The following is a 27,530-nucleotide window of genomic DNA, read 5'->3' on the forward strand; positions in this document are numbered from 1 at the left end:
AGAAATGTTAGGAGTCATTAGAGGACAAGGAAATTTTCCATTCAACTTTAAAGACTAACACTCTCCTAAATAAGACTTGGTCGAAATTAGGTACAAACCAGTTGGGAGACAGGAGAGCCCTTTCCAATCTATTGTAATTACGGTCAATTCTCAAATTTTCAGGGGCCACTGACCCAGACCTCCTGCGGTTCCTCTTTCTTCATTCTGATCTTGTGAGTGTTTACTCTCCATTAGCACCTTCACCCATTTGGGAGAAATAACAGAAAAAAAGAAAAACTTCTGGCCAATCACTTTACTCTGATTCTGGTAGGATCGGTGAGGGAAGTTGCCAGTTGCCTCACTGGAACTTGCCAGGGAGGGAAAGAGGCGAAACAAAAGCTGAAATCACGGATTAGAAATTTTCCATTGTTTCTGATTGTCTCTATGTAGTTTGGGCCACAAGGGAATTGCAAGACAGGGCCCCTTAGTGCTCTGGCCCCGTCATTATCCATTTGGGGTCATAGGTAATGAGACTCCTTTTAGATGGTCATTATAGTATTAATCACCTTAAGAGATGTCCCCAGGCCCTCACATATAAAACCCAATATATGGTTATGAGGATATAAGGTTAATCTTTTACTAAATGACAGATTGGTCGGAAGGAAGTGAGGAGGGATAGCTGGAGATGGCTGGCAAGGACCACTGTTACACCCAATGAGCTCCAATTTGCCAAGAAGGAAAGTGATGCACCTCCTGTGCCATATAGCCTGGGTTAGCAGAGGCCCGCTGTCCAGACTGTTGTGTCCCAGAGATGGAAGAGGTACATCCAGGGCGTGTGAATGGAACCCAAAGGCCCCTGAGAGGAGCTCTTCCTCCCTTGCTAGTCATTGCTTATGGGTGAAATGGTGGAGTGGCTGGCTATGGAACTCTACGCCCCCCTCCTCGGCCTTCTGGTCAAGCGACAGAGGAAAGGAGTCGGTCAAGGAGCGGCGAAAAGGGGTAAATAAAGGCGGCCTGTATGTTTAAGCTGTGCCTGTGTTCACTGTCATTAAATACGCCCACATTAAAGAACAAGAGGCAGATACTCTGCAGCTGGGTCTGTGACCTGAGCGACTGTTCCCAGCCTTCCCAAACACGTGCTTTCTCTAAAAAACTTCCTCTTAGGGCACTCACCCCTATGGTGACTAGTTTCATATCTATCTGCAGGAAGATATTCTACCTCAGACCGTAGACTCCTTGAGGGCAGGGAAAATATCTTATTTATCTTGATAACTCCTCTTGAATGTAGTACAATACCTGACACATGGCATATGCTCAACAAATCATTAGTTTTTCATTGAAAGGAAGTGAACTGAATAAGCATGAAGTGGATGGGACAGATAAAGGTGTAATGATGAATAGGAAGTCTCTCTCCAACCTTTTTCTAATCCTGACTTTCATAGTGTGACGTAAAAAGGAAATCATAATTACATTGATTTTACAATTTATTCAACAGCAAATTACAATATGTCAAAAATGTATACTCCTTATGAAGAAATAGCCCCACTGTGCATGGCTCTTTGTGGGACTAAGCTCCCAGAGAAAAGAGCACCTGCCATCCAGGTGGCTTTGACATGGTTTGTAAATCTCCTCACTCCACACTTCCTCTCCTAAACCTCAAATGGCATAGACTTGCTCTGTTGTGTTTTGGTTTCGTGTATATGTTTTCAATGTAAACTAAAATTGCATAAGCATTTAAAACAAAAATTGGGTAAGACTACGAAGTATATAAAAATGAGGATCTAAAAACAAAATGTGAGAAGTCACTCTGTATTGATCCGATTTACACGACTCTTTTTGTTACAGCTGCTTTGAATTCCACTGATTGTAAGTCTATGTTGGCTTGGCCACAAAAAGTGGTTAAACTCCCTCATCTTTTTAAGAGTGACTGATGAACTGAAATGGAAAATATCTTCACCCAACTTGAGAAAGTTCAAGAAAATATCTAAATAAGTGCTACCTCCTCACCCGCCCCTGGAAGAAAGACTTCTCACATCTCATAGAGGGGTAGCCATGGGGGCTCTGAAGCCTGAAGTGTGTGGTGTATGAATTCACAGAAATGTATTTACTCTAAGGGAATGAATAGCAAAGAATGTTTCAGCAACTTAATTTAGAAAATAGGAGATGGAGACTTACAACGACGTGGCCTTACTCCTCCCTTCCCAGGCTACTCCTGAAGGTAAGTGGAGATGCTACAGAAAACCATGTGGTTTAAAGATAGTTGTTTTAAAAAGAGGCTTAAAGTTTGAGTTTGATTTGACTCTAAAAATGTGTTTAGCAATCATAATGTTTATTACTAGATCACAAGCTGACCATCTGTGAGGCAGGCCTCATAGAATCTGGCACTGGGTTTTAAAAACATCTGTAAACACTTTTATTTTTCATTTTCTTGGGTTTGATATTTTTACAGCCTGATTCAACTATCACCCAAGCTCAAAAGTAAGCTGACTTGGCTGAGCACAGAGCTGGGATTTAAATCAGATTTTCAAGTCCCAGAAACCCTTCCAGAGCTGCCTCTCTATGGAGTCAACTTTCAACGAAAACAACAAAGTGATACTGTAAGCAACAGAAAGAGTTGTAAAAGGCTAAATAGGAAAACAACAAACAATAAAACCCAGGGAAGAATAAGTGTGGTAAAACCAACCCCAATTTTAAACGTTGAGCAGTAGGATTTCTGTGGGGCTTATAAGCAGGTCTTGGTTTGGTTTTGTTTCTTAATAATGAGGAAATACTAAAAACAAAAAAACAAACATTGTCTGAGAGATAGCTGTTAAGATTTACCCAGGCATTGTTTTCACTCTTCTAGGTCATAAGTGCAAGACAGGTATTTTAAATGGTTACCACCAAATACCACAACATATGCATCCATGCTTTCTCCTTGCCCCAAATGACAGAGGATATGATTATATTAGGATTATCCTATATTAATTTTACTGCATATAATACCAACACTATAGCCCTGCTAAGATGGGTGGATTGTTCGATGGATGAATGGATGGATGATGGATGGATAGAATAAAGAGATGATAGATAAATTTGTAGGAATATAACTTCCTGAAACCTTGCCTATGCCATCATTTCCTAAAATTTGCCCATTGGATCCAAATATAAAGAATAAGTACTGTACAAAGGGTAGTAGTTCTTAGGTTCAACCTTTGTGATTTTTCTTCATCTTTTCTTTTGATCCTTGGAATCTGTGCTATCACTGAGAATAATGATCCTCTTAACTTTTATTCTTTAACTTTGCTGGCTCCTCTCTTCCTTTATGTAGCATGGCTTTTCTTTCCAAACTTAAAATACGTGAATGTTTCCGTTCTTCTGTCCTACATTGTCCAAAGGTATTTTACTGCCATTCCTCTCTGTATTAAGAACCTAGTACTTTTTTTTGCGGTACTTGGGCCTCTCACTGTTGTGGCCTCTCCCGTTGCGGAGCACAGGCTCCGGATGCGCAGGCTCAGCAGCCATGGCTCACGGGCCCAGCCGCTCCGCGGCACGTGGGATCTTCCCAGACTGGGGCACGAACCCGTGTCCCCTGCATCGGCAGGCGGACTCTCAACCACTGCGCCACCAGGGAAGCCCTGAATCTGCTATTTTTGAAGCTAACAAGAAACCAGAGATTAAGGAAGTCCTTCTGAGAAAGTTAAGTGAGGCTGGGATTTTAGGTCTGAAACATTCTGACTGCTCTTCGTGTTCTTCTCTATTTTATTAGTTCAGGAAAAACAATAAAAGATTCAAAATGAATGAAAGAAAAAAACAAACATTTATTCTCATGTTTTCACTGCAGCTCCAGGGTATAGAATAAAAATGGCATATATTGCAGAGGGCGAATACTTATGAAATACAGATATCATCACGTGGAGATCAGGCTGTCCTTTGGTGGAAAAGGCTAAGAATAAACACAAAGAAGAAGCTTCAATACTTGCTTGACACTGCATTTTTAACAGCTCTCCTAGCTTGTGGGCGACTAGAAAAAAAATGGCGTTAACAATGGAGACATCTCTGGCTCCTGGTTTTGGCACATATTTCAAAGGCGGCTGTTATTTTAAAGAATTTTTTTATAATGTTAATAGAGTTTCTTTTGACAAATGTATTGTTACTTGTGTTTCTCCAATCACTTGCAAAGAATCTGACAAAATACAATTTTTCTAGGGGGAGAACAGATAAATATTTATTTCATGAATACTAAAAAGTTAATTTTAATCCTGAACATCAGTATTAAGAAAAAAAAGACAAATCACATTTCCCCAGTAGTTCAAAAATTATAATCCTCTCTGTCAAACCAGGTTCCTTTAAAAATACAATGGTGGGCTTCCCTGGTGGCGTAGTGGATGAGAGTCTGCCTGCCGATGCAGGGGACACAGGTTCGTTCCCCGGTCCGGGAGGATCCCACATGCCACGGAGCGGCTGGGCCCGTGAGCCATGGCCGCTGAGCCTGCGCGTCCGGAGCCTGTGCTCCGCAACGGGAGAGGCCGCAACAGTGAGAGGCCCGTGTACCGCAAAAAAAAAAAAAAAAAAAAAAAAAATACAATGGTACATTAAGAGTGTAACGAAATGTCTAGAAGATAGAGTGAAACAATGAAAGCTTATACACCAATAACTGCAAGGGAAAAGTTGTTTAAAAATATTAATTTCGTCATTAACAAAGAGTACACAATATAGTTTTATGCGACATTTCTACTATGTAGTTATTTGGTAAGAGACTGGAATCTAAACAGCTATGTGAAAAGCATGAATTGACTTTAGAAGTTTTCTTTAGTAGAACACAATTTAATTATTTTAAACCCACCAATCTTACATTGTATTATATATATGTATATATACATAGATACACACACAATACATATATATATACACAATATACATACATACATATATATGTATATACACACACACAATTTCAGTTGCTGTTTGATACTACAAATGTGAATTTCAATAACACAAAACCTACAGGAAGATAATAATTGTTGCATGTCACCTTGTTCCTTTATAATCCACCATGAGGCTATGTATTATATACCCTCCTTAAAAAGCACAAGGATATTCACTGAACCTAAAACTATACTAAAAACACATTGGTTTGAAATGGATGATCGTAACCAAAGAGCTAACTGTTCTGATTCACTGTGACTCATCAATGCTAGAACCATGTGGATGTCAATGGCTTCTGTACCTCCATGCTCTCAAGTGTATCATCCACAGCAAAAAGGAACAAAGAGGTTTTCTGAGTTCACCCCATTTGACCACTTCCAACCCACGTATAATGGATTGGTTAATAGTTTTCCCCAAAATCCATCCAAAAAAATTATATTGGGTTTCAGTATTGCTGCACTCACAACAACTCTTGTTGGGTCAACCTACAGCATGGCTTCAAAAATCAATTAGAAAATGGCACTGAAGTATATAAATCAAAAATTTTAAGCAACAAAACCTTTTAGAATCTAATTAGGGGATCTTATCTAGATGCATAAGAATAACAGGCATCTAAAAACAATACTGCAATGCTCTCATACATTTATCAACTTTTTGTTGTTTTCCTTTGACAGGGACATTGCAGTGGAGGGTTAAGACACTTGGGTTATCACACTACTTGAGAAAATAAGGCATAAGATATTTTTAAAAGCAAATATTTCATGCCTCTTTCTTGCTAAACCACAGCATGTACTCACTGTTGATGCTCCATGTGTTGATACATATAAATATGTTAAGTAAATGGGTCACAAGAGTTTTCATGGACAAATGGCTAAGGGAAATGGGATATTAATCAGAACATGTGTTGTTATGATGACTTAGCTTAACTGGGACCCAGGGCACTCCAGATGTTTGGTCCCTGTACACTCATGAAAAATAACCCATATGGATCCTAGATTCTCATGTGGAAGGCAATGCCTTCATTAAAGAAACAGACCTACATTTGTCAATACATAGAAGGCTACAGTGAGATATCTTCCCAGAACTAAGAAATAATGTTATCCTCTGAGAAGGAAGCGAGTAAAAAATCCAAAGGACGGGATTAACTATTTGTAGAAACTACCTCAAGACAGTAGTGTTGACATCAGTGGCATAATCAATGAAGTGTGTTGCAAATCAATCATTGCTAAAAATAGTTAAGCCCTACAGTCTTACAGGTTTAATTTTTAAAGTAAACTAGAAAGGACTCAAGGTTATCGTTATAGTGTAGCACCATCTTGGGTATGAGAGAAAAGGACAGGGTACCAGCTAGTATCCCCAGAACTGTTCACCATCTTTGGCCTATTTTACCCACCAGAGTTCATGATCTGGGCATAATTTTGGGAGGTATGCAAAGCTTGTGATAATATGTTAGGAAAAGAAAATAAGAGAGAAAAAGTTTGAGGACTGTTGCCTTAAAAACAAAGAAGTTTCATCAAGATCAAGGTCCAGACATGCCATCAAGGATGACTGAAAATGAACAAGAATGAGAATCTACCCCAAGATATCAACATATCTGATACTGAATGTGAGATCCAAAAGGAGACTAGACATAAAAGGGGTGCCACGGAGGGCTGCCTCTTGCACTGTCTGTATCTAGTGTACACAAGATGGTCCCTATTCACCCTTCTTGGCAGATCCATCCCAATGGTAGAGACAGACATTTCAGGATATTCTACCTTGAAGTCACAATTCATCAACTAACTTCCCGTACATTATCAGCTTAGCAGGCAACTTTCTGATATGATTTGACTTCCCCAGTAGGTTTTCCTTTGGGAGAAAGAAACCGCTGACTGGCCAGTAGATGTGAGCATTCCAGTGTATGTGAAGGATATATTTCACAGTAAACTAGCAATCAAAACCACACATTGGTCACAAGTATTCATTTTAGTGTCAACAAGTCTTCTACAGCATAATCCACGCTTCATTGACTGTCAATGTGGAATTCCTTCATCTGACGATGTCAAAAATAAGAAGTCCATATACATGTGGATCTATTTCTAGACCCTCTATTCCACTCCACTGACCCATTTGTCTATCTCAATGCCAATACTGTACTGCCTTGATTATTATAGCTTTATAAGTCTTGAAATCAGGCCTACCTGTTTAGTCCTCCAATTTTTTCCTTCTTTTCCCAAGTTGCTTTGTCTATTCTGAGTGATTTGCATTTCCATATACATTTTAAAACCAGCATGTCAATTTCTACCCAAAAAGCCTCCTAGGATTTTAATTGAGATTGCATGGAATCTATAGATCAATTTAGAAAGAACTTAAATTTCAACTATCTCTGGAAAATTCCCCAATATTTGGAAACTAAGAATATATTTCTAAATGATCCTTAGATCAATGTAGAAATTAAAATAAAATTAGAAAATATTTTGAGATGAATGTGAATAAAAATGCAACAAATCAGAGTTTGTGGCATGTTACTAAAATAGTATTTAGAGGGAAATATACAGCATTAAAGGCCTATATTAGAAAAGGAAAAATATCTCAAATCAATGACATTAACTTCCACTTTAAGAAACTAGAAAAATAAGGCAAACCAAACCCAAAAGCAAGCAGGAGAGGAAATAATACAGATCAGATCAGAATCAATGAAACAGAAACAGAAAAACAATGGAAAATATTAATGACAATGATTAATAAAATTTATTAACCTCTAGCCAGACTGGTCAGGAAAAAAAGAGAGAATACGCAAATCACCAATATAAAAAATGATAAAGACAACATCACTATAAATTCTATAGCTATTAAAAAGAAAATAAAACAATATGAACATTCTATGACAATGTAATTCCATTGTGACCTGTGAACATTCTTTGTATGACTTGAATCATTTTACATTTATTGGGACTTGCTTTACGTCCCCAAATGTAATCTATATTTATAAATGTCCTATGTGCACTTGAAAAGAATATGTATTCTCATACTGTGGGTGTTCTGGGAAGGCCAATTAAGTCAAGTTGGTTGATAATGTCATTCAAGTCTTCTTTTCCTCACTGATTTTATATATACTTAGCCTGTTGATGATTGAGAGAGGGATGTTAATGCTTCCAAATAGAATTGTGTATTAAAATTTTTTTACACTTCATTTCATGCATTTTGGTACATAAATGTAAAGGATTATTATATCCTCTTGATAAATAGACTTTATCATGAAATGAAACTCCTTTCTCTGGTGATAGTGTTTGCTATGAAATCTACTTTATCAGGTATTAATATAATCATGCAAGCTTTCTTTTGATTACTGTTAGCTTGGCACACCAATTTCCATCCTTTTATTTTTGGGTTTTTGTGTCTTTTAATATAAAGGCAGAATATACTTGGGTCTTACAATCAGAAAATTTCTGCCTTTTATTTGGGCTGTTTAGGCCATTTACATTTAATGTGATAACTGATATGCTTAGTGTTAAGTCTATATTCTTGCTATTTGTTTCCTATTTGTCTCATCTATTCTTTGTTCTTTTCTTATTCTTTTTCTACCTTTTTTGGATTAATTATTCTTATGATTCCATTTTATCTCTTTTGGCTTATTAGCTATATGTCATTATCTTGTTATTTTAGTAATTGCTTTAGAGTTTACAGTATATGCTCTTAATTTATCTCAATCTATTGGGTTGGCCAAAAACCCGAATGAACTTTTTGGCCAATCCAATACCTTCAATTGATATTATATCACTTCATGTATGATAGTAGAACTTTACAATAGCATATTTACATTTCTCCCCTTCTCACTTTTATGCTATTGCTGTCATACATTTTAGTTTTATATATGCTATAAACTCAGTAATATATTATTATTCTGTTCAAATAGTCAATTATTTAAATAGTCAAGATATTTAAATGATAAGAAAAAATATTGTATATTTATCCATCTAGTTACCATTTTTAGTGCTCCTCATTTCTTTGGGTGGATCCACATTTCCATCTGGCATATCCATCCTTCTGCTGTTCTTTAACATTTTTTGTAGTGTAGGTCTACCAGTAATGAATTCTTTCAGTTTTTAATATCTGAAAGATATTACTGCTGGGTATAAAATTCTTGGTTGAATTTTTCCCCTTAGCACTTTAAAGATGTTGCTCCACTGTTTTCTCACTTGCATTGTTTCTGATGAGATATCTACTGTTATCCTTATCTTTGTTCATCTCTCCATATGTATCTTTTTTTTCTCTAGTTGTTTTTAAAATTTTTCTCTTCATTACTGGTTTGGAGTAATTTGATTATAATACGCTTTTGGTGTAATTTTCTTTATATTCCTTGTGCTTGTGTTTTATTGAGCTTCTTAAGTCTATGGACTTATAGTTTTCATCATTTGGCAAAATATTAGCCATTATTTCATCAAATATTCTTTCCTCCTTTCCCTCTTCTTTACTTTAGGGACTCCACTTACACATACATTAGGCTGTTTGAAGGTGTCTTACAACTCATCGATGCTCTTTACAATTTCTATTCTTGTTTTCTGTGCTTCATTTCAGATAGTTTCTATTGCTAATTCTCACTACACTTTTCTTCCAAAATGTCTAATCATATCCAGTGTGTTTATCATTAATCCCATACAATATTATTTAGTTAATACCATCCAGTATATTTTTCATATCAGACACTGTAGTTTTCATATCTAGACATTTGATCTTTTTTATATCTTTCATGTCTCTACTTAAACATATGGGCTACAGTTGTAAGAATTGTAAGAACTACTTTAATGCTCTTGTCTGCTAATTCTAACATCTGTTTCAGTTCTGGGTTGATTTCAATTGGTTGTTATTTTCCTCTTATTATTGGTAGTGTTTTCTTCCTTCTTTGCATGTCCAGTAAATTTTGATTGGATGTTAGATATTGTGAATTTTAGCTTGCTGGGAGTGTGTATACACACACACACACACACACACACACACACACACACACACATGCTTTATCCTGGGATGCAGTTACTTGGAAACACTTTGATCCTCTTATATCTTGATTTTAAGATTTGTTAGGTGAGCCTAAAGCAACATTTAGCCTACAACTAATTATTCCCCTGCTAAGGCAAGACAATTATGAGTATTCTACCCAATTCCCTTTAAATTCCAATTCCCTTTAAATTATGAGGTATTCTAGTCTGGCTAGTAGGAATAGGCACTTTTATTGCTCTGTGTGAAGTGTGAACATCAGGACTGTTCTTTCTAAACCTCTTGAATGGTTCTTTCCTGGTCTCAGGTGGTTTCCTCATTGAGAGTCAATTAGTACTCTGATGAATACTCTTCAGATTTCTACAGTTCTATCTCTCTTCAGTTCTATCCTCTCTTGTGTTTTATCCCATTAATTATAGCTGCCTTGGTACCCTTGGATCCTTAGTCAACTCCTCAACACAAGGAATCCATCAGGTCTGCCTGGAAACCCTCTCAATGCAGTAAGCTGAGGCAATCGTCGGGCTTACTTCATTTGTTTCTTGTCTCTTAGAGAGCACTGTCTTCATTTCTTGATGCCCAATATTTCTTGATGTCTTCATTTCTTGAAAAGCCATTCTTCCACATATGTTGTCTTTTTTTAAAAATTGTTTCAGGTGGAAGGGTAAACCTAATTCTTGGTAGCCCTCTTTGCAGAAGCAGATGTCCATGGATTGTATTTTGTCCACTCCACTCTTCACAACTGACTTACATTTCATGAACTGACATCTTTAACATTCCAATTCCCAGAACATTCAATAAAGGAAAAATTCCTGCTGAACTCCCTCCCTGGGACTTGGTAAATAACCTTGCAGGGCCTAATTATAGAGAATCATTTGAGAGACACAAACAGTGTCTATCTCTTATATCTCTGTTAATGTAGTCACGTAAAGTTAAGGGCAAATTCATATTTCTGGGCAACTATAAAAATTATAGCTATGCTGTTTCAAACATGACTAAAAACACACTGAAAATAATTCATTCATGTGGCACCCCACAAGTCTCCCAAAAACTTAGCCTCTGAGAGAATCTTGGCTCAGAAACCTAGATCTTTTTATGTTAGTACATTTCTCCCTGAGAAACAAGGTATTTTCAAAGAGCATTCATTCTTTGAAGTCAGTTAGAAAATTAGTGCTGCAGGGTACTAAACAGTACTTTAGTAGCCTGACAGAGATAATGTACAACTGCAATGTGTTCATTTTGCCAGGATGTAATTTACCCTTTCAGCACATGTTCCTTCCTTCTGTGTGTGCCTCAGCTCATTAGAGTTTGGGAATAGCCAACTGTAGTCTAGTTTCCATTGAGTTTCCTTCTGAATGCATAGAATATTAAACTTCAAAACATAGTGGGTTTGATCACACTGGGCACCGAGTTGTGCTTGGATACTCCCTTTCAAAAATTAGAGCTGGTTCCCAGGGGTTGGATTAAGGGTAGGAGCATTAAAAATAGTTAAATTGACTCCCTCTGGTCATCAGATGTAATAAGATCCATTAAAAAGAAACGTTCAAAAAGTACCTGTTTGTTACTAGATAGTTTCTAAAAATCAATATATCTACTGATATGCATATCATTTAAAATTTTTTCTAAAGTAGAGAGTTTTAATGCAATGGAGAAGGGGTATATGAAGCTGATCAAATTCTTTTCCACTTCATGCCACTAAGAAATAACTTTAGTCCTGATAGGATTTTGGGCTAAGATAACACAATTAACTAAAGCCCAATGATCTAAGTCCTGATGACACCAAAGCAATGATAATGACTGATGTCGTGTTAGCCCATCAATGAAATTAAAATACAAAGTTTTTCATGCCCAGACTTACAAGTATATGGACACACCAGACTCAATTTGAATCAGTGGAAGGTTGGAGTTATGGAGGGAAAAAGGATAGACATCAGAAAATGTCCCTTCTTTATTTACTGCATCCTGTTCACTGCCCTATGGGATCAAGAATCCTGTTCATTAAATAATCAAGCTTTATGCTTATTTGTACAATAGAACAAAATATCTATTTCATCACTTCACCCCACCAAAAAAAAAACAGTTTAATTATTTAAAATACTGGTGATAATTCAGTTAAAAAAGACACAGGTAAAATAAAAGGGAGTAATGAAGGTGATAAAATTTAACCTACAATGCTCACATGAATACATTACAACAGTTATTTATAGCACAATACAAACATACAAAAAGATTCAAGACCCCATGTTAAAGATCTGGGAATTGGTTTATTCTGGGCTTTTATGCTGTAGGAATTCAGACGGGTCAGTCACTGGATATAGGATGGGTCAGGTGTCCAGGTGCTGGGTTTGTAACTAACAGCATTCTCCTCTACTGTACCTATTCTGGCTTGTGTTACCTTAACTTGGGTCTAATGATGTCTGGGACTTGAACAAACCATACCCATAACAGAGTCTGGCTAAGAGACTGTCATTCTGAATCCTATTTTATCTCCATGTAATTCATGTCTTAGTCACAATTATTCAAGGAGGGTATGTATTAAGCAAGTGGTTCCCATTTGCATAAACAATTTGGTAAAAAAATTGGACATGTGTGTTCCCCAGATATTATGTGATAAGACACCTGGGGCGAGTTATTTGAATGATCTTCAAAGAAAGAACTGATTTCATGCATATGGGTAAAGAGAGCATATCACAATGGCTTAGAGATGAAAACTAAAGGCAATTCTCTCTTTTTAACAGATGTATGAGTTGTATTCAAATTTCTTCTTACTCCTCAACCTGATTACCCTGCATTTGTTCTTCTCTGACTAACCAAACTACTCAAAGAATAGCTTAGCATCTAATACAACGTCTGCAGGGAGGTATGGTTCAAAGAGTCTGAGATGCTAACAAAAACCACTTCCTAAAACTTTCATTTTTAGTTTAATATCATTTATATGTATGGGGGGATAACTAGGAATAAGCCCATGTTATAATTGAAACAGGAGGATTATATAAAAGGTGAGAGTAGTTTTCTCAATCTGATGGTCCAAAGTTTGGAGGGCAATATAATTTGAACTTTCAGATTTTATAAAGAATGGAATGCTATTTATGCAAAGTAAAAGCAGTGCTCATGAAGCCCATCACAATGTAGGTTCATTCTAACTGGTCTGGGATTGTCATCCAAAGCTTGCCTTTAAGATGTACTCTTGCTGACCAAACTGTATTCTACAGCTATGCACATTCTCCAGTATGTGGGCCTCCCAACATACTGATAACACTGAACAGATTTCTGTTTTTGCTCTTCCCCAAAATAATAACTCATTAAAGGTATAAAAAATTGAAAACTGAAAACATGGAACATTTCCCATTTACGCTGCATAATTCACAAAGACTTACATTCCATTCCATTATAATCAGCAAGCCCAGAATCAACTTTTCATAAAGTTTAAAATGAAAAATGGCAAGTGGGAAAAGAAAGAGTATATAACTCATTTGTGATGGAGAAAGTATGGTGGAAGGGAAAACATACAACAATAATTTGTAAATTATTGAAAAAGGGATAATAGTACTCTTTAAATGTAGTGAATGCTTTTTTTCAGGGTATAAGACTATATTAACAATTCCACACAATTGCAACTTTATGTGTAAATCTAACAAGCTTGCATTAAATCGCACAATTTATGGAAAAATATAACGGGAATTATGCTCTTACCATCTGTTTTCTTTGAATCATTTCTGACATTGCATTGATCCTTCTTGTCTGTCTTATTTTTATCATCTTTCAAGTCACCTGAAAGTAATAAACATGACAAACAGTACGTGTATAAAGCTAACAGGGAAGTTATAAATATCTTTAAACCTGTCAAAAAAAGAAAAAAAAACCACATAATTTTAATCGTGAGGGGTTACATGTCTGAGTGTAAATATCAGGAAATTGGATTAGGTCCTGGAAATTGGATTATGATCTGGAAATTAAGACTGAAAGTTCATGTTAAACAGGATTGTACTTAAGTCAATGGTGTTATTTTCCAAGGAAGGCAGTTCAGCTTTACTATTAGGCTGTGGAGTGAGGAAAAACCTGCGTTACTGTAAGTTATATCAATTAATAGCTACTATTTAACTTCTATGTGCTTTTCCTTATCTGCAAATGGTGATAATAATACCTACTTTATAGGCATAATATAAGGATAAATGCATTTAAGGTATTGAATGTGCTATCTGGCACGTCACTCAATGACAGCTGTTATTCTAAAACAGAGCTGTAAATGGTACTTTAATTAATGAGCTTGTTGAAATGTAATATGTAAAAGTTAAAAAACACTATGCACACCAGTGTAGAGTGAACACGTGTCAAAATTTTATTTAATTCATTTTTGAAGGAACGAGGAAGACAGTAAGGATGGTTCCAAGAGCATTTAAGGAAATGGATAGGGGCTTCCCTGGTGGCGCAGTGGTTGAGAGTCCCCCTGCCGATGCAGGGGATGTGGGTTCATGCCCCGGTCCGGGAAGATCCCACGTGCCGCGGAGCGGCTGGGCCCGTGAGCCATGGCCGCTGAGCCTGCGCGTCCGGAGCCTGTGCTCCGCAACGGGAGAGGCCACAACAGTGAGAGGCCCGCGTACCACAAAAAAAAAAAAAAAAAAAAGGAAATGGATACTTCTAAGTATTTAGAAATATATTAAAATAAGATTGCTAGGTTAGAGACGAAACTGGTTATTTCCTACAGGGCAATAAAACTATAACTGTTGTGGTTATCTCCTCTAGTAGTCAAAAATCTACACGTTAGTACATAACCTCACAGTACCTAGGCTTGAGCAAATAGTAAATGACAAAGTTAAACATAGTCATGTTCTTCTAAAACAAGGGGTCAGCAAATTATTGTCCGTGGGCCAATCTGGCTTGTTATCATTTTTGGAAATAAAGTTTTACTGGAACATAGCCACATCCATTCATTTACATAATGTCTGTAGTTGCTTTCCTGCTGCAACGGTAGAGTTGAATAGTTGCAGCAGAGACATGCAAAGCCAGGAGTATTTATTATCTGGGCCTACACAGAAAAAGTTTGCTGACCCCTGCCTAAGACAGTAAAATAATCCTTGGGCAGGTCTTTTTTGACAATACGCCAGTGTGACACTGAAAGGACATGGTATTTCTTCTCTCAGATTTCTTCTCAAGTTTCGGATATTTTTCTTACAAATCTTACTGATGGCGGCTTTCTTTTTAGCCTGCATAAAATCAAGAATAGATTACTACTAAATTACTGGCATTAATAAAGCAAAAAGACCCTAATAATTATTGCAGCCAGGAAGCGGGGAGCAGGGCCCAAGGCTGGAAGGGTACATTTATCTTTTCTACTTTCTTTGTGCCAGGCAGTGTGCTAAATGCTTTACATGCATCATTTCATTAAATTCTCATAGCAACCCCATTATGAAGGTACTATTATTGAAAGTAGACAAATTCGTCAAAGATTAATTCACTAAAGTGACCAATTTGCTGAATCACCAAATGATTGAGGATGTTTTCCAAGTTTGAGTTTTTCCTTGACTTCACTGCGGACACTGTCACAAGCTGGTCAGGCCAGCTGTGTTGAGTGCAGTCGACTGCTCTCCTGAATGTGCTTCACACACTCTCAGGCTGCATCTCTGCCCCAAACTTTGCAAGGGTGTCTGCTGCTATAGCAAAACTGCTCCTGTTGGCTACTTTAGATCTGGTTTAAGCCACTGATCTGACAAATGACCAACCGATCTTTCTACAAAGTGATTTTGCTTAAATATTAAATAGTCTTAAGCAAAAACCCACAGAATCATCTCTATCTATGGCTCTGGAACCTAAAGCACAGATAAAGTAATTTACCATCACATACACAGACAGGTCTGATTCTAGAGGCCAAGCTCTCAAGTACTGTATTTTGCAACTTCCCTATGAAGCTTAAGTTCTAGATTTCAGACTTTCATTTACTGTTGCCATTTTTAAATGCCTTTGGCCTATAGATTTATATAGAAATGGTTACCCAAGGATAATTCAAGACCATTTTAGGTTACATTCTACAAAATAAGTAGTTTTAATGGAATTTGACAAATTTTAAGCTTGAGGGAAGGGGAGTCAACTCTGGCCACAGTGCCAGCAGGAGGAGTGTGAGTGAAGCACATGGTCATTGCTCATTACCACCACCAATGGCCAAAATAGATGGATTCCTTTGGAAACCCCATGGAACAGTTCAAGCACTGGCTTTTCTCTATTTTAAGGATGCCAGAAATGAACTCAAGGATGATCCTGAGTCTTGTAGTCAAACTAATTCCCTACAGAAAAATGGTCTTTCTTTCCTCAATGAGACTTCACACCTCTAATGCACAATACTTTAAGGTTTCAGGGTTGCCCTGGACTGGAGCTTTACCCACAGCTGCAGCAGGGCCAGGGTGTCTTCCAGAGGTCAGGAGGAGTCGTCTGATGTGCTGGATGCTAGCCAGCAGCCTGCGGAAGCCTGCCTTCTCCTCAGTCAGGGTTGGGGAGGCTAAAGGGGAAAGTACCTTGATGGAGACCAAAGCTTAGGGGTTCCCATGACTGCTGATAGGGGACCAAATGTCTAGAACCACAATTAGCCAATATCCTTCAGCTCCATCCTGGAAGTTATCTTGAGCGAACACAAAGAAGGGTGCCGGGAAAGTGACACATGTTTGTTTGATGATGTTCCTCGAACAGAATCCATTAGGTAATTTCCCATGGGTTGAATATGGACTAACGGCTGATGTGAGCTGTTATTCAATAAACAGGGGGAAGCAAAAGAGCCTTTCTGTGCAGTTATAAATCATTTTAATTAGGCTGCTGCAACCAAGTCCCGAACCACCATTAGCCTTTATTATTATTGCTCAAAATTGATTTCTTTTCCCACCTCTCATTTAATACTTAATTTTTAAGGGAAATGGTAGACTACTGCTTACTTTGGGAAATGAACGCAGTTGTGAGTCAATCCAGCCTAGCTGGAGGCTCAGGCTCCTGTTTTCTTTCAGGCACTCCCCTAACCATCTTCAAAATAAATTATTGCCACCTCTGCCCTCTCTGGGTATTTGTTTATACCTGTCTCGTAGAATGTATAACCTCCTTTGTGACCAGCATGTTTGTATTCATTGGTTTCTCTCCCCGACCAGACCAGGGGTTGGCAAACTATGGCCCATGAGCCAAACGTGGCCCCAGTGCCTGGTCATATAGGTCCCACAACCCGAAAACAGTTTTTTGATATTATTAAATGGTTGAAAAAAGAGAAGGATATTTAATGACATGTGAAAATTTAAATTTTCATAAATAAAGTTTTATTGCAACATAGCCATGCTCACTTGTTTACATGTTATCTGTGGCTGTTTTTGTACTAAAACAGGCGTGTTAAGTAGTTGCAACAGAAACGGTAGGGCTGCAAAGCATAACATTTATTGTCTGGTCCTTTATAGAAAGAGTGTGCCAACCCCTGGAATAAACAGATTATAAGCTTCTTGTGGACAGTAGCTGGGTCTCAATATTCCTCCTACTTCCTACTCTCACCAACAGCACTGAACTGCACAAATAAGGGCATGCTGGTTAAGGAATACAGAATTTGGACTCACATATTCCTATTTGACCTGAAATCTCGACTTAATGTTTGCTTGGCCTTAAGCAAGTGATTTAATCTTTCTGAGTCTCGGTTTCCTCATCTGCAAAATGGAAATGAGTCTATCTACCTCATACAGTTGCTAGGATTTTTAAATGATTTAGTGTATGTAAAATCCCACGTACGGTGTCTGGCACATATTAAACATTCCATAACTGTTACTGACATAATAATGGCTGTTTTTATTAAGAGAAAGACATTTTAAACCCACTTCCCTAACAGAAAAAAAAGTAGGGAAGAAACACATCTTGCCTTTCTCACCAGTCCTTACATATTCCCCCTCTGGGAAGGAGAGACTCATCTAGAAGGAAGAGTTGAGTACGCACAGCTCAGCTCAGCCACCCGTTTCTCCAGCCCCCAGCCCCCTCTGAGATGCGTTTTCCATGAGACACACACCTTTTCTGTTACTGCAGAAGCAGCCTGCTTAGGTGCAGAGTCGGGGGTGAGGGACGAGGCCTGATCCCACCTGCTCTGCCAGTGTCCCGTGGGCCATGCCCAGTTCAGGGCAGATGTGTGCAGAAGCCCATGTGCTCAGCAGATCAAGTCTGTGTTTTCCAGTTCAGCTCCAGTTGCTGTGGAGCTAACATTGTGATCACTTTCTGATTCTGGTATCTCCCTCTCAGTTGGTTCCACCCTCAGTAGGGGAAAACAGGGGTGTTTTGCATTGCTCTCTAAAACTCCAACAGCTGTATGAGAAATTCTTATTGAATTGAACATATTTTCTGACCTATGATGCGCTTGAATACAAAGCAGACTAGTTACGAGCTGTCTCCAGAACCTGGCTGCTGAGAGGCTGGGCAAGTTGGATGATGGCCTTCCCTGCCTCCTGGGGTGTTCGTGGGGCTTAGCTGAAGGAATTTAGGCAAAGCTCTTGGAACACGACATGAGCTTTTTTTTTTTTTTAAACACCTTTTCATTTCATTTATTTATTTATTTATTTTATTTATTTGGCTGCGTCGGGTCTTCGTTGCTGTGCGTGGGCTTTCTCTAGTTGCAGCGAGTGGGGGCTACTCTTCGTTGCGGTGCGCGGGCTTCTCACTGCGGTGGCTTCTCTTGTTGCGGAGCATGGGCTCTAGGTGCGAGGACTTCAGGATTTGTGGCACGTGGGCTCAGTAATTGTGCTTCATGGGCTCTAGAGTGTAGGCTCAGTAGTTGCGGCACACAGGACTAGTTGCTCCGCGGCATGTGGGATCTTCCGGGAGCAGGGATCGAACTCGTGTCCCCTGCACTGGCAGGCAGATTCTTAACCACTGTGCCACCAGGGAAGTCCTAACATGAGCTCTTACCATTATTACATGTATTAAAACATTGTTTTCTGTTCTACATGTTATATATGTCAATTGCAAAAATAATTGGAGAGTCTCGTGCTAAGCACTTTCTATGTATTTCTCATTTACTTGGGCTGTGTAGCATAATAGCTAGACCGTGGTTCAGAGGAGATCACCTGGACCTACCAGGCAGGTGAGAGAGTGAATATGTAAAGAGAGAATTTATTTATCTATTTATTTTTATTCTTTTTAAAGGATGGTCTTTTATTTTTTATTTATTTTTTGGCTGCACCACGTGGCTTGCCGGATCTTAGTTCCCCAACCAGGGATCGAACCCGGGGCCCTCTGCAGTGGAAGCGCCGAGTCCTAACCACTGAACCACCAGGAAATTCCCAAGAGAGAATTTTAAACAGCATCTGGTGTATAATGAATAAATGCTAGTTGTTTTATTGTCATGCTTGCTTTTGCTCCCATTATTATTATTGGAAGCTCACAAGTGGCCCAAGCTGTGAGCAGTTATTATTATGCATGTTTTACAGAGACAATGGAAGGTTAAGTAACCTGGCCAAGGCCAGCAAGAAGTGAGAGGCGCAGCTGTGACTTGAATCCAGGTCTGTCTGACTGCCAGATGACCATGCCACAACCTGGCACTTGAAAGCTCCAGTGACTCTGAACTTCCTGCTCGTCCCTAAACAAGGTAAGCAATTCCATGCCCCTATGCAGTAGCTCATCGTATTCTCTCTGGCTGAGAAGTCCCTGTGTCCCCCCAAATTTCAGCATTTGAAATGCAGCTTAGACATCACCTCTTCTTGAAGCTTTCTTTGACATTTACTACATCTTGCAATCCCCAGACCCAACAAAGCTACTCTTTTCTGCACATGGCCCTTGGGTATTTTATCTGCCATACCACTACTGTTACTGGCTCAGAATTAATTCTGAGGGTGTCCATATCCCCTAGGAGATTGTGGACTTCTTGTGGCCTTTTCATTTCTAAATTCTCAGCGCCAAGAGCAGTGCTTGGCACGGAGTTGTTAACCAATAAATATTTGCTGCATTAAATATAAGAAATCATCAACTGTATGCACACGACAGTGACCAGCTCATCCTGGCTTGTCTGGAACTTTTCTGGTTTTACTACTGAAAGCCCTGAATCCCAGGAAACTGTTCATTCCCAGGCTAACTGGGATGACTGGTCATCCTAATGTATATACTTGTTCACCTACAGATATATAGACAATACTATGGAACTAGACCTTAGGCAGACATGAGTGCCGGCCCTGCCAGGGGGATGGTACCTACAGAAGACTGCCTTTCTATTCATTCATTCCTGCGTTAAGCACTCAGGAATGTGCTGGGATTGCTAATAGGAATTTCCCCTGCTGGTAGGCAGGTGCTGGCCAGAGTCTCCAAAACGACCCAGCTGGAAAGGGCCCAAAAGATATAAATCTCCCCAGAGAGCATGGTCTAAGCAAGCTTCTGGCTGCTTTTGATGGGATCCTAATAGGATCCACAGCCTAGGGAGGTGTGATCAGCAGCAGCTGGATGGCCAGGGCAGCCCTGCTCTGTGACCTGTCCTCACAGGGGCAGTTCTTTGCCAGCATCCATTCATCACATCATTAGCACCCTGAAAAGAGCCTTTCACTGGCGCAATCCTACTCACCATTCTGTTGCTTTTCTCCTGATGACTTCTCAGCTTTGGAATTTTTCCCACGAGGGCTGTCACTTTGGTTTGTTCCTGTTCCGTTGACTTGATTCTTAGCTTCCCCAGATGCCTTTTTCTCGGCTTTACCAGATGCACCTTCTTCAGCCTGGCTTTTGGCTTCCATTTCCTTTTGCTTCTCCTCTGCGGCCAGGCGAGCCTTTTCTTCTGCTTCCATCTTGGCCTTCTCCTCTGCATCCAGAACAAACCAGGAAAGGTGGAGAAAATATAAAAAGAGGTCATGCCATTAGGAGAATTGCCTCTTTGAACAAAAGCAAGAGTTTGCATTGGGAATTAATGCATTAAAATGACCTAAGGTGTTTACTGTGTGTTTGGGGTATAATTTTGGTTAATTCAAGTCAGATTGGTATGTATATTCAGGAAGCCAAAAATCTGTTCATGGTGATGTCATTTCTGAAAACAGTGGGTTAGAAGAAGGGGATGGGGAGAAAGTAATAATAAGGATAATAATAATTAATAAACCGATACTGTAATTGGCATTATTAATATTAATATTACCATCAATAAGTTCTCTTGAGTGTGTCCTCTATGCCAGGTATTATACTAAGTGCTTTCCAAGGATTACCTCCTCTCATTCTCAACCTCGTATGGCAGCTACTATTATTGTAACCCTATTTTACAAACGTGGAATTGAGGCTCAGAGACATTACAAAGCTCTCCCACAGCCCAGTAAAAACTGAAGTTTCATGTAGATTTGCTTAGGAACTGGAGTTTAAACATAAAAAAACTGATTACAAAACCAAAATACAGGGAAAATAACCACCACTAGAATAATACTGTTGCAGGCCACTGTCTGTGAATTTAAAAGTAGGAGAAGGGTAATTGGGCCTCACAAAAAAACATGGTCTTCAAACTGTCCACAGGGTGAGAGGTGGCCTTTAGTTTGGCCAGGGATGCTGGTCTGTGTCTTCCTCTTTAATGAGAGGATGTCAGCCTTATTTCCAATTTGGTTGACTGTGAAAGGGTCTGGCTCTGTGTTTAATCAAAAACATAGTGTAATTGCCTATGGTCAAGGATTCATGAAAAAATGGATACATTCATTCAACTAATATTTATTGAGCAGCTACAGTGTCAAGTACTGTTTTAGGCACTGGTAATACAGCAGGAAGCAAGAAGACTTATAGAGTAGAAAATACCATAATTAAGCACACAAATCACTAGGATAATTTCAGATGGTGAAAAGAGTTTTACAAAAAAGTAAAGCAGAGTAATATGATGGAACGCGATCAGCATAAGGGAAGGAGGTGGCATTAAGTAAGGAGGTGAAGTAGGTGACAGTTGACCAAATCTTGAATGATGAATTGCTGACCATGCAATAATCAAGAAAAGAGAGTATTCCAGGTGGAGGAAATAAAAAGTGTAAGGCCGTAAGACTGGACTGAGCTTGGTATGTTCCAGGGACAATGAGTTCGCCAGTATGGCTAAAGCAAATTTAGTAAGGGGTTAGTGACAGATGATGTGGTCAAGTGACCAAGGACATGCAAGGTTGAGATCATGCAGAGCCTTGGAGGCAATGAAGTGGAGCTGGATTGTAGGAAGTAACCTACAGAGACCAACAGAAAGCACGTAACAGAAACCAATCCTCCCTTAAGGTCTACAGACTCACTGTCTAGCATTCTATTCACTCAAAAGGGCTTCCAACCTCCACTATGAAAAGCATTATTGCATTTTTTTCTCTAGATGTGTTACAAATGTCCCACACCTCATTACCAGGGGTCTTCTTTACTTCCCTTGGTTAGCCCTGGTCCTGAAAACAGCTGGCTTTCATAGATGACAGGTGAAATTTTAATCTAATGGGCACCAGAGTGGTTATGCATGTGATCACGTTTCCCTTTGTTTCAGCTGCTAAAGAGCACAAAACCCAGATTTGGTTCCAGGTTCACACGTTCGCCGGGCTTTATGGCGTTGTATTTTGTGCATGTCTATGACCTCTGGCTTCATTTTACTCTTCCTGCCCTTACATTTGCCTGGCTCAGATGTCCTCCTTAATATTTTATGAAGTTTTCATTCATCCTTTTATTGATTCATCCAACGACCTATCCAAACCAATACCCTGGCCTCACCCCTGACAAATTAAATCAGACTCTGGAGGGAGAGAGGCAAAAATAGGATATTTTTAATGCTCTCCAGATGAGTCTAACATGCAATAAGGATTGATAAGCACTGACTTAAATTTTAAATGTTTGCCATTCAATATTTCATGATATTCTACTTCCCAACAGGATGTATTTATAATTTACAGTGAAGAGGTAAGGAAAAGTTTCTTAACAGAACTGCATAATTATGTGCATATATAGTATAATATGTCTTCTGACTCCTACAGAAAGGTACAACTAAAGAGTAAAAGAATGCCCTTGCAGAAGATAGGGAGATGGCATTCTCAAGTAGGCTGCAGGCCCACAGAAGGCTCCCTAGAATGTTCGTCCAGACTTCCTCTTATCCTTCTGTAATGCCCCGAGGACAAAGGTCAAATGTCAGCTCCATCACTGAATTCCCAGTGCTTGGTATAATGCCTGGCACCTAGCAGATGCTCATGGAGTATTTGTTGACTAAATGAAATGTACACAGAGGGTGTGATTCACCCTATCTGCCAATGAACCTGACTCATATTCCATCATCAGCAATCCAGACCAGTATAAAATACAGGAACTATACACACCCTAAAGTCCTATCCTGAAAAAAATTAGCCATTTGACTGTATTTGACTATAGGTAAGTAAAAAGATGACTGTACTTACTACTCAGAGAGGGAAAGAGGGCCAAGGGGGAAGAGAATTCAGTTATACTCAGATATCAGGTAAAATAATGTATAATCCTCTCACAGAATCCCCACTGAATCTACTGCAAACTTTCAACATTCAAAATATCCCCAAGTTAAAAGTAATTTTGATGAAAGCTGAAGGTATTAAATTCTGCTTTGCTACAAGAGTGCAACATATTATCTAAGCAAGAAAAATTCATTTGACAACTGAGTCAGACCAATTTTCTATGGAAAATCTAGCAAACCCCCCCCCAAAACCAGGGGGTACATTTCAGAAACAAGTCTGTTTGGGCTCAACTACAGTTGACAGTAGGCAATTAATGTTTAAATTAGTGAATGGTAGCTCTTATGACATCATAATCAGATCCGACATGATTCCTTTCTCTGCAGCAGTCATGTTCCAATGGATGGCTCTGAAATGTTCTACAACTTCTCTACTCTACTCCTATCAATTCTTTGTATCTCTGAAATATCTGATATTAGTGTGATCAGCCATCAGCATCCAGTGCTACTACTCAAAATAAGTAGACAAAAACAAGCAAACACATAAATAAGAAAAGAGAAAATAAATTGACAGAAGGAACATCTGTTCTACTGTAATCCAATCCCCTTATATTTTCAAGGTGAAATATTAATATACATAAAATCTTTCCTACTATGAGACAAAGTAGGTGATAGAACAATTAATTTGTATACGGTAACAGTTCCAGAGATGACATATATACAAAGAATGAACTTTTCAGGTTTTAGATTTAACATCCATGGAACTCCTAGGCTCCTAGACTAGTAGAAAGCCAACACTGTAGTTCAATCTCATTTCCTTCTGCTTTCCATTTCACACCATCTGTAGTGATGTGATCATTATGAAAATGGCCAAAAGCAAGGAGCTAAAGACTTAAGGTAGAGCACAGCCCTCATGATCTATAAATTACATTCCTCCTGAGAGCTGGTTCTATCCTACACTGAATGTCTGTGCAGTCTTGGAGAAATACATTGATTTCTTCATTTCATTTGCCTTTCTGAATAATGATACTATAGGCTCTTGGTTAAAAATGATATTGGGCTAAGTATTCCTTAATATAATTCTCTGAAATGCCTACCTAAACCACCTACAAACAGAGAGAGAAAGAAAGAAAAGGAGAGAAACTAACTTAATAAAGACAACCAAGACACTGTGAATTCTGAGCAGTCAACTTTTGATTATATACAAGAACAACAGGAAGGTACTCCCAGCCAATTCAGGACTCAGAAGATGTTCCCACTGGATCTTTCTAAAAATTTTAGCAAAAGTGCTTCAGCTGAGAGAAAAATTCAATCAACATTAAAAACTCAGAATGAGGGAATTCCCTGGCAGTCCAGTGGTTAGGACTCTGCACTTTCACTGCAGAGGGAGCAGGTTCAATCTCTGGTTGGGGAACTAAGACTCTGCAAGCCACGCAGCGTGGGCAAAAAAAAAAAACCTCAGAATGAGGAAAATATGTTAATGATGTACAGTAAAACTAGGACATCATAGTGTTAAATAAAAATAATTGTTAAGCTAGGTATAAAACTTGATGCAAATATTTAAAATAATATTAAAGAATAAGTTAATTGTAAAATAGCAATTTACTTACAATCACCTAGGTTGAAAATCTTTTATTGTTTCAATAAAAACTGAGTGACAATGGAGGAAATTTTTAAAAACTCAATAAACTTCTCAGCACTTGCAAAGGAGTATCATTATATACTATTTCATATTTACCTTGATAGAGACATAATTCAATAAAAATATGAAGATAATCTGTAGTAAAATAAAAATAGGATATATTTTTAAAAACAAACAAAGTTAAAAGGTATAATATATGACAAACTAATTGGACAGAGGTAGGGCAGAAACTGCAAGACAGTCTGTCAACTGAAGAGTTACTATTCTTAATATATAAAAAGTTATTATTAATTAGTAATAAAAATATAAACATCCCAATGAGAAAAATAAAGGGGGAAAATATAGGGAAATGGCACTCTCACTACACTTCCACTGAAAGAGAACACGGTTTAAAAAAAAACTTTCCTGAAAGAAATTTGATGATATACATCAAGAGCTTTAGAATTTTTCATCTACTTTGACAGAGGAATTCCATATTTAGAAATTTACCCTAAATAATCAGATGTAGGCTCAAAGACTGCTGAACTTGTATGTTCATAACTGTGTTATAGACAATAATGAAGAACTAGAAACCAAAATGCTCAGTAACAGAGAAATGGTTCAACTATGGTATTCCAAACAATGTAGCCATTTATATCATATTTTCTAAGAATATTCAGTATCAGAATAAAATCTTCAAAATAGAAATAGAGAAGGAAAATACTATATTACATACACTATAATCTCAACTTAAGGGGAAATTTTTACTTACAAATATGCATTGAAAATCGAATTAAAAAGAATTACATCAGAATTTCAACAGTAGTTATATTTGGCTGGAGAGGTTATGAGTGATTTTTATTTTCTTCTTTATATATTTTGTTTGTATTTCAGCATGGTAACCTAAACACCTACTATTCTTACGCCAGAAAAAAATGTTTAAAAAGTATTAAATCCTGAATGGAAACTGATCAATATTTATCAGACCTGCAAACTGTTACACCTACATATCTTTGTTTGGGAATAATGATTTTCAGCCCTAAGAGCTGTAAAAAAAATACTGATTCAATTTTTCCTAACAACTATGCGTTCTGGCCTAGCTAGCTTTGTAAATCAGTTTGATTAATAAAACCAAGACTTTAGATCCAATTCCATTTCTGATCAATTTAATAACAACATATATTCAAGTGCCCCATGCAGGGCAGCCTTTGCTGAAATCGGGGTTTTCTGGTAAAAAAGAACCATGAGCAAAACAGCCTGGAATAGTATAGCACAAACCAACCACCAATGGAAAAACAGATGCAAACTGAATTTCTTGACACCAGCCAACCAGCCAACGGCATTACTGGGAAGCTGAAAATGTTATAAAATATTAATTATAGGTGGGCATTTTGACCACCACCTTCTTAACTTTGCATTCAAACTTCTTTCTTTTCCAGTTTTTCAAAATAACAGCTACTACTTATCAGGCACTTACCATGTGCAGGCTCTGTTCTCAGTGCTTTACTTATGTCATTTCTGTTCTTTTCATCAACTCTGCGATGTCTAGTATCATCCCCCAAAGGGAATTTTTCTCAAAGACTCTGTCTGAATTTGCCAAAGAGCACAGGGCAAGTAGGGATTCAACTCTCTCTTTTCCCAACTTTTGCTTTGATACCCAAACTATCCTCCCACGAAATATATGTGTGCCTTTGTCTACCCCTTTTTCCTTGTTCTCCCTTTCCAAATTCATGGCTCAACCCCAGGCATCCTTCAAATCCTAGCTACAAGATGCCTTCTCAAGCACCCCAACCAAGGTTAGGGACAAGTTAGCTTAAGACTATCTCTATCAGCATACCTCACATATTTAAAAACTATTAGTGCTTATTTACCTGTTCTTTTTAAAGGGCCAATTTTCTCCTAGAAAAGAAACCGTCTAATGCTCCCCCAGGTGATTAGTTTCAGAAGGTAATTTTAGTAAGCCACATAATTGCAAACAAATTATTTTGAAGTACCACTTTCAATGGCGTGCTGTCAGGAACTGAATTTTCAAGTGTAATGAGTGTAATTGATTATAAGAGAGTGCTTCTTTGGGGGCTTCCCTGGTGGCACAGTGGCTGGGAGTCCGCCTGCTGATGCAGGGGACACGGGTTCGTGCCCCGGTCCGGGAAGATCCCACGTGCCACGGAGTGGCTGGGCCTGTGAGCCATGGCCGCTGAGCCCGCGCGTCCGGAGCCTGTGCTCCGCAACGGGAGAGGCCACAGCAGTGAGAGGCCAGCGTACCGCAAAAAAAACAAAAAAAAACGAATGCTTCTTTGAAATGATGCGGTAGCTACCATTGCTGCTTGCAGTGCCTGCCAACAGGGAGGATTTCAATGTTTAAAGCATCTGAATAGACTGTGAGAGGCCACACCTAAAATATGGAAGAGGCATTGGCTCCCTCCAGAGCTCAGGATGCAACCTCTGTCCCCAAATGATAAGGGCCCAATTATGCCTTAAAAGAGTCGTAAAGATAAACCCTTTGCCCCACCTGAACTGAACAGCCACTTGGACAGGACACAGTGCTGGCCTTTGAATAATTCCAGCAGTGAGGTCTCATCTCTTCCACACTAGAAGCAGCCCCCTGCCCCCAATGTTTGAGGACCAAGACTGCCAGAATGTGCTGTGCCTGTCTACTCCTACTCTTCCTCTCACTTGTGCAGA

At 38.6% G+C, this 27,530-nt stretch overlaps 1 protein-coding gene across 4 annotated transcripts in view; it reads right to left on the reverse strand.

Moving 5' to 3' along the window:
• Window positions 1-27,530, reverse strand: part of PDE1C (phosphodiesterase 1C) — a 273,423-nt gene that overhangs the window by 34,463 nt on the left and 211,430 nt on the right. For 3 of the 4 annotated variants that reach the window (XM_024737279.1, XM_024737251.1, XM_024737260.1), the window contains exons 15-16: window positions 20,405-20,635; window positions 13,552-13,629 (exon numbers count right to left, since the gene is read on the reverse strand). In XM_024737279.1, the coding sequence (XP_024593047.1) occupies window positions 13,552-13,629; window positions 20,405-20,635 (309 nt within the window). Of the gene's footprint in view, window positions 1-13,551; window positions 13,630-14,941; window positions 15,063-20,404; window positions 20,636-27,530 lie in introns of those variants that run through there. The other variant, XM_024737270.1, reaches the window with a different exon arrangement.

The sequence above is a fragment of the Neophocaena asiaeorientalis genome, unplaced genomic scaffold (assembly GCF_003031525.2).
Source record: "Neophocaena asiaeorientalis asiaeorientalis breed wild unplaced genomic scaffold, Neophocaena_asiaeorientalis_V1.1 scaffold612, whole genome shotgun sequence".
Classification (NCBI taxonomy): Eukaryota; Metazoa; Chordata; class Mammalia; order Artiodactyla; family Phocoenidae; genus Neophocaena; species Neophocaena asiaeorientalis.